At 42.8% G+C, this 13,096-nt stretch overlaps 1 protein-coding gene and 1 non-coding gene across 2 annotated transcripts; both read left to right on the top strand.

The window, feature by feature from the left end:
• Positions 1-541: 541 nt before the first annotated feature.
• Positions 542-12,382, top strand: LOC115784538 (transportin-2). Its single transcript, XM_030735801.1, has 25 exons — positions 542-673; positions 2,103-2,202; positions 2,655-2,730; positions 3,285-3,434; positions 3,694-3,800; positions 4,316-4,449; positions 5,032-5,113; positions 5,226-5,348; positions 5,600-5,718; positions 5,841-5,901; positions 5,996-6,167; positions 6,468-6,620; positions 8,008-8,233; positions 8,419-8,590; positions 8,835-8,921; positions 9,089-9,196; positions 9,292-9,450; positions 9,564-9,651; positions 9,845-9,943; positions 10,354-10,449; positions 10,549-10,624; positions 10,874-10,973; positions 11,061-11,135; positions 11,764-11,913; positions 12,152-12,382. Exons 2-24 carry the CDS (start codon positions 2,104-2,106, stop codon positions 11,869-11,871), a joined length of 2,670 nt encoding a protein of 889 aa, XP_030591661.1. The 5' UTR covers positions 542-673; position 2,103; the 3' UTR covers positions 11,872-11,913; positions 12,152-12,382.
• LOC115785314 (small nucleolar RNA SNORD41) lies at positions 1,909-1,977 on the top strand. The gene has a single exon (XR_004020350.1). It is a non-coding gene; the product is annotated as a small nucleolar RNA SNORD41 (small nucleolar RNA).
• Positions 12,383-13,096: the final 714 nt, after the last annotated feature.

The raw sequence follows: 13,096 nt of genomic DNA, 5'->3' as shown, positions 1-13,096 counted from the left end.
TGTTGAAAATGGAGCTGCCAGGCAGGAAGAAAAGAGGAAGACCAGAAAGGAGGTTCATGGATGTAGTGAAGGAGGGCATGCAGACAGTTCATGTGACAGAGGAAGATACTAGGGATAGGGTGAGATGGAGGCAGTTCATCCGCTATGGTGAAGAATATAGTTATAAAATACACATACAAAAAAATCTGACTTCTGAGCAAATAACTGCATTTCTTTAAAAAATAAAAACAAAAACAAAAAAACACTAATGCTAAATAATTCACAATGAATCTTTTAGGCGCTATGTTTCATTTGATCTTCGGTTTAAAAAGTACTTGTCTATGAATATTTAAAACTTATTCTTTTAAATAATGCTTATTTTTTGTTTGTAGGCATATTTTATTATCATAATAATTTTTATAATTCTATTTTTAACCAAATATGGATAGAAAAATATGACTCCCATACACTACACGATAAATCTCGCGTAGCTGGCCAACTCTGTGACGGAAGCCGCTGAGGGTCAATTTCAATCGGCGTGCTCATTTGAACAAGAGGAACCGCTACGAAGAAGAAGAGGAAAGCGGCCCAGTACTGATTACTCAACTTTCAAGTCAATATTGTACGTGTACTTCCTAATTAGTTTGTACTTTGACAAAGTATTTGCAATACCTCGATCACTCCCTCTCCTCGGGTAAGGCATTTATAAAATCAAAGCAGGATTCAGTTTAATAGCATTAGCCTGGCTAGTAGCCTTAGCATTAGCGTAGTCAGGCGAACTCCGTCGCCTGAAGGTTTAGTGGCTAGCGCCAGCTTGCAAAGCGTGTTCACCTACTTATTACCCAATATTGACTGACATCGTTGTGTTTAACCGCTGTGGCTCAGGCGGCACATGACTGTTATCGTTCTCTAAAAGAATCGCTCGGTGCAGGCCTTTCTTTGGATAGCTAGCGGCGGAGTTTTCTTGTTTTTATGCCGACCACATTGTGAGCCTCCAGCCGGGTAACTGCCCTGTCGACCAGGCCTGATCAAGAAGGGCAACTCGGGTAGCAGTGGGGTCAGCTGTGCATAGCGCGAACAACCGATGAACTAATCGATAATGGGTGTTTATAAAGTGGAGCAAACGAGCCAGTAAAGAAAAATGTTGTAAAGGTAAAGTACATGATTATCAGCTTGGAGCCGGACATGGCGGTCGTGCTTCGTTGCTAACTCATTTCCTGACAACTTTTTCCTCTCTAACCAGCCACAGCTGAGTGAGTGCGACCCCCTCACCACCGCCCTCTCTCCCTCTTACGGGTAACCGCGCGGCTCGGGCCCACGTGTTACGGCACTGCGTTGAAATTCGAGCGAAAAATGTTGAGGCGCAACGCGGTTCCGCAACTCAGACCGGAGGACCGGGTGGCGTGGGGGTGGGGATGGGGGTAGGATTAACTTGGAGCAGTTAAGCCGGGTCACAGATTTTAGCTGGTCGTGTTGTCTGATGTCCTCCTTTTTGTGCCGCATGCCGCTATTTACGATTTTAGGGGGTGGTGTGTGGGCAGTGGCGGTTCCGCGGCGTTATTTCGCCCCTTAACCTGCTCTGGGAGCTCTCTGACCACCGTGAACCGACACCCTACGCAGCCTTGTCGTGCAGTTAACCTTTTCTAAAGCTGTTTGGTGCATGTTTGCAGTAAGCCCTCAGTGGGTTCAAATAGCTCTGCATGTCATTAAGCAGAAATATTTTTTTAGGTAGTGATTGGTTGGATAAAGGCCCAGCAGAAGGCCATCGAATGACATTTACAAATTAATCACTACAGATGTCTTTGATTAGCATCCTGTGATAGTTTCATGTCGATTGCCTTTCGCCTGTATAAAGTTTTCTGCTTTTAAATGTACATAAACTTTTTTTTTTTTTTTTTGGGCAATATTAACTGTATGTGTGGACGTGGACTGGAGATGATGCATTAAAAACATCTGACTTGTTGCTGATGGTGTTTGTATTCATACTGTCTGATCCAGAGACCACCTGCAAAATTATCCTTTTCATTTAAATTGAAAAATGTGTTTATTACATGTGGATTAATTTGTAAACATAATGTGTGTGTGTGTGTGTGTGTGTGTGTGTGTGTGTGTGTGTCCCTCAGGATGGAGTGGCAGCCAGATGAGCAGGGACTTCAGCAGGTCCTCCAGCTGCTCAAAGACTCACAGTCACCCAACACGGTCACACAGAGAGCTGTCCAACAAGTATCCTACCGCAGTCTATTCTCAGGATGTGCTTAATAAAAATGGTTAATGATATTTAACTACTTCATTCTCTGTGGTTTTAATGCAGTGGGATTTTGTAACATGGAAAATTTCATATCAGGTTAGAAGTTGCTGTCCACATGTTTGAGGATTTTGTAGGAGCTGCCAGGGCAGGGAGCAAGCTGAAACATCTGCAAAGCTGAGAAAGTCCTAAATGAATTTATACTGTACTTCACTCCAAAAAAAAAAAAAATGATGGAAGAAACAACCGTTTATACAAAATACAAAGAACTAATTTAAAATAAGTCTTTTAAATGAGTTCTCAGTTAGACAGACTTTCCATACAGAGCATGCTTCCATCCTCCTCTATTTTTGACCATGGTAGGAACGCTACTTGATCTAGACACAAAAGGGTGATTTGACAGTGAAATGATCCTTAACTGACATTCTAGAAACTTGAGCAACTCAACCAGTTCCCCGACTTTAACAACTATCTCATCTTTGTCCTTACGCGACTCAAAACTGAAGGTGAGTATCCTTGAACGCGCTTGTTCTGTCTCAGCTGCTCAGATCCATCATAGTTAGAATTCAGTGCTTCCTTTCACACTTAAAAAGCTGGATGTGCTGTATGTTGCACTTTGCATCCTCATTAGCTGTTGTTTCCCAGCAGGGGCCCACATCCACGTTTACACAGTGAGCAAAAAATTAGCACTACGTGTATTTGTCTCACAGTGGTGATGCATCATGAAACCTCAACCTCATAGTCGTTAATGAACGAGAATGACATGTTGCACTTAAACAGCATGTATACCATTAAATGCAACAGGAGATGCAGAACTGCAAACTGCTGTCACTGTTGCATTGGAAGGAAATGTCTCAATTTAGGGTTATAGATTTGTTATATTTGGTAAAGAATTGAGAATGTTTGCACTTGTGTTTAAAATTTTTATTTTTTTTTGGATTGCAAGTCTTCAGGATGCATTATTGGAAAAGAATGTAAACGCTGGGCTTTGTTCACCTTCATTTGGTATCAGGGTTATTTGGTTGGTCTCTAAATCGTTCTTTTCTCCTCATCTTCTCAGATGAGCCGACTCGCTCTCTGAGTGGTCTGATACTTAAGAACAATGTTAAAGCCCACTACCAGAACTTCCCATCAACTGTCGCTGATTTCATCAAGCAGGAATGCCTCAACAACATCGGCGATCCCTCGCCGCTCATCCGTGCCACCATTGGTGAGTTTATGGGTTCTGTTGACTTTATTATTTTTGGAGGCTACCTTCGATTTGCGCACACAGTGCTCAATTTAATTTTCCATGTTTCCTTACGTTACTTTCTGGAAATGATGCATAAAACCATCTGAGTTTCTGTGAAGGTGTTTGTATTCATACTGTCTGATCCAGAATGGCTGCAAAGGCAAAAGCTTGTTGTCTCCTCAGTCATAAATCCCTGATCTGATCGGTATTTTCTCCTGTAACCTTTCTGTTCCTGTAGGTATCCTGATCACTACTATTGCCTCCAAAGGAGAGCTGCAAACATGGCCCGAGCTGCTGCCTCAGCTCTGCAACTTGCTCAACTCAGAGGACTACAACACGTGCGAGGTCTGCACTTCCTGTTTGGCATTTGGCTGATTTTTAGATAGCTGCTTCAGTTAAATGTGGGTGCTCTGACAGTTAAATTAAGCCATTAGTCTTGAAGCACAGATGAAAGGTTTATTTGTCCCGCAGCAAGGCAAACAGGGAGTGAAGTAGGCGTCAGTCACAGTTTGCACATTATTCCTGAGAAGAACCAAAAATATGTGTAAACAGCTATGCATGGACTTGAAATGGAGCAGCGGGCATCATAATAATAATAAAAATGTACTTAAAACAAATCTTGCCTGATATTAGAAATTAAGATCTGTTGGAACCACTAATATCCTCAGTTGGTTCTTTTCATAGTTGCACACGTGCTTGATGTGTGAAACGATGTGTTTTCGGCTGATAAGCAGTCTGTGCAGTGCATTCAGAACTTTTTGCTCTGGTCTTATTGTCTGATTCGGTTTTCGTTCTCTCCTCTGTGTCCCTGTATGTTTGCGTTTGATTTGACAGCTTCTCTGTGTATGTCCGTGTCTCAGGGCTCGTTTGGCGCGCTGCAGAAGATCTGCGAGGATTCGTCGGAGCTGCTGGACAGCGACGCTCTGAATAGACCCCTCAACATAATGATACCTAAATTCCTTCAGTTCTTCAAGCATTGCAGCCCCAAAATTAGGTATAAGAGCGCATCTGGGCATGATGTGTACTAACAATTGACTGATAATGAAGGTGTTTCATTTGTCTGATCTTAGCCTGACTGTACCCTGATTTAGTTAAGAGTTGTGTTAATTCGATTTTCTTCCTTTATTACAATATTTATACTGCAAGCCGCTCCTTTGTGGGCATGTAAGCATGTTTTACTGTGCCAGAAAATGGTTGTGTGATGCTTTTTTAAAATTTATTTATTTATTTTTTGTAGCCAATCCAAAAATACTAGTTTTTAACATAAACACTAAGCGACTTGACAAAATTGGCTTTTTAAAATACGTTTTCTTGATGGCAGTGGATCAGTTCTTCAGTAGTACATCCTGAGATCTGGTCACAGCTCCTGTTTATTAGTAACTCTCTCGTCACTTAAATTTTGCTGCCGTTTGTATAAGCGAGAGATTTGACTGACTTTCGCATACATATTTTGAAATTGCTATATTTTAGACCTACATATAGCCTTCTAGTGTTTTTTCCGTTTAAAGGAACGGCACATCTATGTACAAGGTTTTGTTTCAGTGCTAAGCTTGATCCTTCTCTTGTTGCCCTGCAGATCTCATGCCATAGCCTGTGTGAACCAGTTTATCATCGGCAGAGCCCAGGCCCTGATGGACAACATCGATACGTTCATAGAGGTGAGCTATATGGTTCCAGTATCAGGCCGCTGTGTTGGTTTGACACCCAATTTGTTGTTCATCTTACTTACAGTTTCTGCCTTTCTTCTTGTTCCTCTTCTGCCTTGTTTAGAGCCTGTTTGCGCTGGCAGCAGATGAGGACTCTGAGGTGAGAAAGAATGTGTGCCGAGCCCTGGTCATGCTGCTGGAGGTCCGCATTGACCGCCTCATCCCCCACATGCACAGCATCATCCAAGTAAGTGTTAAGACAATGCCACATTTGCGCTTAAGCCCAACTCGTACGTAAGTGGAACTTAAAGCCCATCTGGATGTGATGAGAAACCCAGCTCATTGAAGTACAATGATACCTCAAGTTCCTAAAGTTTCTGATCCAGATTTGTCACAAGTTTCTTCTCAGGCTTTTGCACAACCCCACCCCACCTCACATTCTCCCAACTCACCTGTCCCATTCTCAAACTTTTTCTTTTTTTTTTTTCTGCCCTTCAGTACATGCTGCAGCGAACCCAGGATCCCGATGAGAATGTGGCTCTGGAGGCGTGTGAGTTTTGGCTGACTCTAGCAGAGCAACCAATCTGTAAAGAGGTGCTGTCCGGACACCTAGTGCAGTGAGTAGTTCATTAAATATAGTTAGCATGTGTACATTATTAGTATGAGTTTCAATCTCTGTCTTGTTTAAAACTATTGTTTTTGATCAGGGGAATCATCTTTTCTCTCACTCTTAATATAGACTGATCCCTATCTTAGTAAATGGGATGAAGTATTCTGAGATAGACATCATACTACTGAAGGTGAGTGTGATCACTGGTCTTTTATTGCTTCAGATACACACACAAAAAAAATTTACTTCTTTACCATCAGTCTGCTCTTTGACCGTTTCCCCAGGGTGATGTGGAGGAGGATGAGGCGGTACCAGACAGCGAGCAGGACATCAAACCCCGTTTCCACAAGTCACGCACGGTCACCTTGCAGCACGAAGGAGGGGAGGGAGAGGAGGGTGAGGACATTGAGGAAGATGATGACGACGATGATGACACGCTGTCTGACTGGAACCTGAGTAAGTGATGGAGACGTGCAGTTATTTGCCAGAATAGGACTGTGGTGAGTTGGCAAGTACTTTGGTTTCCATGTTGTTGTTGTATATTAGTTTTAATAAAAAATATTCGTAAGCCAGCTGGCCTTTAAACTTACCAGATGTAGCACAGATGTGGCAGTCTCTAAGCTTTGAGTGGACATGTGGATGCCATTCAGGAAGTACATTACTTAGTTTTTAGACAGCTTAAATGTCTTAAAATTGTAGGTGACCGCTCAAAGAGAAACGGCAGGTAAGGTAACCAAGGTTTTCTTCTTCCTGTAGGGAAATGTTCGGCTGCAGCATTGGACGTGCTGGCCAACGTGTTCCGCGACGAGTTGCTGCCCCATCTCCTGCCACTCCTGAAAGGCCTGCTCTTTCACCCTGACTGGGTCATCAAGGAGTCTGGCATCCTGGTGTTGGGGGCCATAGCTGAGGGTAAGATGTAACAACACTCAGTTGTCATGCAAACTACAGCTTTGCTATTTGCTTGTTTGGAAGCATATAGACACAAAAAACTGAGCTACACAGTCCTGAAAAATTCTGATTTATACACAGTTGATGTCCTTGTTGAAATCTGATAATGGAGTATGGCCTTACTGTATGCAATGTGCAGAATATTTGCTTTCCTAAAGCCAGTCTACATGTTCATACAGACATTCATGTGGTGTTCTTAAGGACACCACATGATAGATCTCTAATGTCATGCCCTGTTTGCACAGTGTTGTATTACCAGGGCACCGGATTTGATTAAGAAATGACCCCCACGGTGACGTCTGTGCTTTACTGACACTTACTGGCTTTGTCTGCAGCTGTGGCGAATCCTGATTTCAGGAAAAAAAGAAACAAACCAAATCACCAAGATGTAGAATTAAGTTTGGGCATCTTTCACATTTCAACCAGTACCTGGAATTTGCTTGGAAGCACCTAATTTGGTACCCAAATCACAGTTCTCAAAAGCTATTTGGTATAAACTGATATCTGCATAGGAATGTCTGAGTTCTACTGACTAATCATGCTTTGCATGCAGGTAAATGGTCTGGTGAGCAAAAGACACAAATGCAATTTTAAAGTCAGCATCTATCATTTGATAACAGCACAGCTTTTTATTTATTTGCATTAATGATCCATCTGCTAGTGATTTAACACGTAGCTTCCCAGATTGGTGAGATATAGTGAGAATGAAGTTTCTACAAATTACTGAAGTGGACGATTTTTCTTAGGATTACACAAAACCTCTGAAATTGTTAGATTAGTAGAGGTCCTGCAGGTAATGCTAATCCAGTGCAAATTAGACTTTAGAACAGGCTATAAACAGATTATAGCAACAAACTCATCGCTGTTTGCTTTGTTCCCACCCTTCAGTGCTGAATGCATGTTGCTTACGCTCAGCGCACTCAGGTTTTCTGAAAAATCCACACGCAGCCGTCAGTGTTGATGCCATAAATGAAGTCACTTAAGCATGTGATAAGTTACCGTGTACAACAAGCGACACAGTAGTTTTCTATTTAAACAGAATTTAATACATTTTCTTCCATGTATGCAATGAGGTCCAGTCTGAGATCCATGAGTCTTGGTCAGGAGACTGAAGGCAGTGACCTTCATTTGATGTAGTGTCTCTAATGCAAATCAGCCTTCTATTTATGATAGAACACCTAAACTGATGATCACAAGTACACATTGATGCGAGACTGAATTTCACACTTCACAAGGAAGTGCTGTGGTGTATCCAATACTGCCAGCTCATATTTGCATTAGTAGTTTTGTTCTGCGAACTGCAGAAGGTCTGATATTATTCTCACTTGTGCTTCTCTTCGTGCCTCAGGCTGCATGCAGGGCATGGTTCCCTACCTTCCGGAGCTCATCCCTCACCTCATCCAGTGTCTGTGTGACAAGAAGGCTCTTGTCCGCTCCATCGCCTGCTGGACCTTGAGTCGCTATGCACACTGGGTGGTCTCCCAGCCCCCCGACTCGCACCTCAAACCCCTTATGACAGAGCTCCTGAAACGTATCCTGGACAGTAACAAGAAGGTGCAGGAGGCTGCCTGCAGGTGAGCCGTCCTGCATTCGTCATCCCCTTCTAACGTGGACATGATGAAAATCCCAGCTCATTGACCTACAATGATACACTTTGTTCCCATATTATATTCTGATCCACATCCTGCTTGTTCTTCCTAGACGACAAGGCTGTGTGTGTGTATTCAGTATTGATCTTAATCGTTTTGGTTTTTCTCAGTGCGTTTGCCACTTTGGAGGAGGAGGCGTGCACAGAGCTGGTGCCCTACCTGAGTTACATCCTGGACACGCTGGTCTTTGCTTTTGGGAAGTACCAGCACAAGAATCTCCTCATCCTGTATGATGCCATAGGAACACTGGCAGATTCAGTGGGTCACCATCTCAATCAGCCCGTAAGTTTGAGCTTTGGATTTTATAAATTTTTGTTGCTTTGGATGATTGAAATTTACTTATAAAGGAAGAGGTGAGTATTTATAATCTAATTTTCTTTGTTGGTGAGAGCAGCCACTGAAGACCATCGGACTAGATGCTTAATTTTTCATGAAGAATAGAAACGGGGGAGTTATTTAATCTTTTGTTGCAGAGTTTATAAAGTAGCAGAAATCCTCAGCTCATGCAACTATGCTGCATTTTCAGGAATACATTCAGAAGCTGATGCCCCCTCTTATTGCTAAGTGGAATGAGCTGAAGGATGAAGACAAGGATCTCTTTCCCCTACTGGAGGTGAGTAAATTTAGCAGTGAGGTCTCCTGTTTTCTGACCTAAGGATACAGGGTGGGTTGAGGGTTTTATTTGATGTGTCAGAGTAGTTATCAAAGTTGGACACGAAATGCTTTCATGTCATTTGGTGGAAGCAAAAAACTAAACTTCTGTCACCGAATGTCTTTCAGTGTCTGTCGTCAGTAGCGACCGCCCTGCAGAGTGGGTTTCTGCCCTACTGTGAACCTGTCTATCAGCGCTGTGTCACACTAGTGCAGAAGACACTAGCTCAGGCTATGGTGAGAAAGCAAACACAAATAGAACAAATGTGTGAGTCTGTGTTTAAGGCTTTATCTGGTGGTTAAAAATGAAACTTTCCTTTCTGTCCGCACAGATGTACAACCAGCATCCAGACCAGTACGAAGCTCCTGACAAGGATTTCATGATCGTGGCCCTGGATCTGCTGAGCGGACTTGCTGAAGGTCTGGGAGGCCACGTGGAACAGCTAGTGGCTCGCTCTAACATTATGACCCTGCTCTTCCAGTGCATGCAGGTATGATGGAGTTTCTCCTCATTTTTCTGCGTGTAAAAACTCCAAACATGCATCAGGACCGTTTCCTGTTAACCTTGGTAGTGTAACGCTTCAGTTGTCTGGTTTTGTTGCAGGACACCATGCCTGAGGTGAGGCAGAGCTCCTTTGCTCTGCTGGGTGATCTAACAAAGGCATGCTTCCTCCATGTGAAGCCCTGTATTGGTGAGTGTGCTTTATCAGTGCAACTTTGTCACATGTGAACTGATTTACTAGCTGTCCGCTCATATTTTGTTATCAGGGAACACCCAGATTTAGTGATTGTTGTAGCCACACAACTCCTCATGAGGAGTTGTAATGGATAGGAGGCTGAAATGAAGTGTGTGTGTTGTAACCAGTGTCCATTTCTCCTCTCCAGCCGAGTTCATGCCCATCCTTGGGCTCAACCTGAACCCAGAGTTTATCTCTGTGTGTAACAATGCTACCTGGGCCATTGGGGAGATCTCCATGCAAATGGGTAAGGAACAAATCTTATTGTGGATGTTTTTTCTTTTATGTTCTCCCCGCATCCGCATGTGATGAAAGAATTAGAGAATGATTCACAATTTTCTTTTCAATTTGAAAGTATGAAATAACTGCAGGACTTTGATTTGAAATAGATTTAAAGGTTTGGTAACTGTAAGTGGTTTTATTGCTGTGGCTGATTAGTGTTAATAGACACTCCCTTAAACTTTATTTTTTAAGGCCCTCAAAGCTTTTCTCTGAACTCTTCTGTCAGCACAGCTGCAGAAAGTTAAATCAGTGTTGAGTATTTATTGATATTTCTGTATTTAGGTTTTTCATGTGCTCCTTTCATTGGTTTGAAGCAGTAGGGTTCTGTGTCTCATGCCTGCTCATTGCCTCGTTCTCTGCTTTGTGGCTCTCCAGGTGCAGAAATGCAGCCTTACGTGGGCATGGTGCTGCCACACCTGGTGGAAATCATCAATAGACCCAACACCCCCAAGACTCTACTGGAAAACACAGGTACTCAATTACACATTGATACATGTGCCCCTTTCAGTCTGATTTTTGCATTGGAGACTTGACTTCTTCTTCTTTTTTTTTAAATTTTTTATTGTGCAGCCATTACAATTGGCAGACTGGGTTTCGTGTGCCCTCAGGAAGTGGCGCCACAGCTGCAGCATTTCATTAGACCATGGTGAGTCACACATGCAGGTATTATTACCTGCCAATAAATAAAAGTGGTTCTTTCACTTTCTCCGTGCACGGTGAAAGTAGCTTAGAGTACTCTAAGTAGTTTAGAGTTGAGAAATTGCTAGAAATGGAGCTGTGCTTTCAAAGCTGTGATGAGTCCAAATGTCTGGTGTGAGAAAGGATCTAGTGATGCTGAATCACAGGATGAGCGTATCTGAGTCCTCTTCTGTCTGCACGTTGTACCTCTTCACAGGTGCACGTCATTGAGGAATATAAGAGATAATGAAGAGAAGGACTCTGCTTTCCGAGGTATCTGTGTGATGATCGGCGTGAACCCTGCAGGAGTGGTGCAGGTAATGTGATATTGCTTTAAAGGGGTTAGAGAAGTAGGGGAGCTCTATTTTGGCAAGTGGTGAGCTAACAAATCTTCTGTTTTTCAGGACTTTATTTTCTTCTGTGATGCTGTGGCCTCATGGGTGAACCCCAAGGATGACCTGAGGGACATGTTTTATAAGGTAAAAAAAACAAAAATCAGATTTCTATGGCAGTCTGCTGGATGGACCAGCATTTTTTTTTTTTTTTAATTAAAATGCTCCTCATTCTCCTAATTCAAGCTGATCATCAATAATGATGTAATTTAATGTGCTAAAGCTTGAAACATTGGGCCTCTGATTGGAGCAATCCAGAACATGAAGGGGTGTCTGAATTTGTTTTGGTTTTAGATGCTCAACCCAGGGTGCAGCTGTTGGCTTGCCTCGTTACTGCAGTAGTAAGCTCAAGTAGTGCATAATCGGCTACCTTTTAAAAAAAAAAAAAAAAAGAATGAAGTTGGATGATGCCACTTTAAGGTTGCACATTAATTTGTGGATTGCTGCTCTGAAACCTTGACTTCCATAAACTGTCAGTCTATGCTAGCTAAAAGGGTTTTTTAGGGTTACAGGTTGCATTTAAAAAAAAAAAAAAGAGCCCAGTTCACAACTTCTTAGCAATAGGTTTTTAGCATTTAAAAAACAAAGTAGGGGAAAAGTTTAAACTCTTACAGAGAATGGGGAAGAATATCCTGCTCACCCACCCTCTAACCTTAAAATTTGAACCCCTGCTGGAGAACTTATGGACTTTTTTTTTTTTTCCCCTCCCCAAAAGATCCTGCATGGCTTTAAGGACCAGGTCGGAGAGGAGAACTGGCAGCAGTTCTCTGAGCAGTTCCCTCCTCTGTTGAAGGAGCGCCTGTCAGCCTGCTACGGTGTCTAACCCAACCACTCCTTTGGTCCACACAGGATACTGACCTGTTAGGTATGGTCACCAAATGACATCACAAATGTGCATCTTAACCCTCGACCCCCTTCTGGAAGTGATGAAACACCCAGCTCATTGACCTGCAATGATACTTTTTGTTCCCAAATCATTTTTCTGATCCAGAATCACAGTTTACCCCAGCACCATGACCCCCATTAATCCCTCATTATCAGCTCTGCATGTAATGTTTTGTCACATAATGTTCTCTGCCTTTCTGTTTGCTTTTTTCCCCCAGGTTAATGAAGGGGAGGGTAGCAGGGGAACTCATTGCACTGCCCAGAAGGTGGGGAGAAACTAGAGCTGGAGGGATGTGACTGGCTTTGACCCTCTACTCTGTGGATGGCCTCCTTTCCCCCTCCCATCCCCCCCGTGCCCTGTTTGTCTCTGAGGGAGGGTGGGATGAGGGTGGTGGGTGTGGGGAGGGTAAACTGGGGATACACACATACCTCTCGGAAAAAAACGCCTCACTAAATCCAACACACTCAAAAGTGACTTTTTTGCCAACAGCACCGCAGGGATTCTAGGTAGGTGAGGGCAAAATGGGGGCCGGGTCCGACCTCCCCCTCCTCAATTTGTTTTTTTTTTTTTTTTTTTTTTTTTTTTTAATTAGTCTGATGGCATAGATGACGGCTGGGAGGGCAGGGGGTGGCAGATAGGTACACTTTCAAAAACAATAAGAAAAAAAAGGAATTATCTCAACCAGCATACGGTGCCACAGTCCCAAATACCATAATGCACATCAGTAGACTCACATATAGGTGTTTAAACAGGCTCGTGCCAGAGGCTAAATAATGAAACAGTTGCTTTTACTTTGTAACAATGTGCACACTTTTTTTGCACTTTTCATTGCAAAATCACACAAACCATTTGGTGTGCATACACATGGCTCCTTTTTTTTTTTTTTTTTTTTTTTTTTTTTTTCTCCTTCGTATTTACACTTCCTTCCTCTTCCCTTGGTTGCTGAAAATCTTCAGCTCGTAGGTATTTTTCTTTCCCTTGTCAGAGGAAAAGAGATGCAGTACGTCTGTCCTCAAAGGTTTTACCACCGCAGTACCAAAATATTGCATGGCATATGATCACCTCTTAAGTGATGCATGTTAGAGTGAATGTTTTTTGGTTTTTTTTCCATTTAGCGCATTAGTCGTCGTCCGTATGGGGAGGCTGCCATAATTTGAAGCCG

This window comes from Archocentrus centrarchus, chromosome 8 (assembly GCF_007364275.1).
Source record: "Archocentrus centrarchus isolate MPI-CPG fArcCen1 chromosome 8, fArcCen1, whole genome shotgun sequence".
NCBI lineage: Eukaryota > Metazoa > Chordata > Actinopteri > Cichliformes > Cichlidae > Archocentrus > Archocentrus centrarchus.
This window is presented reverse-complemented; position numbering and strand designations above follow the sequence as displayed.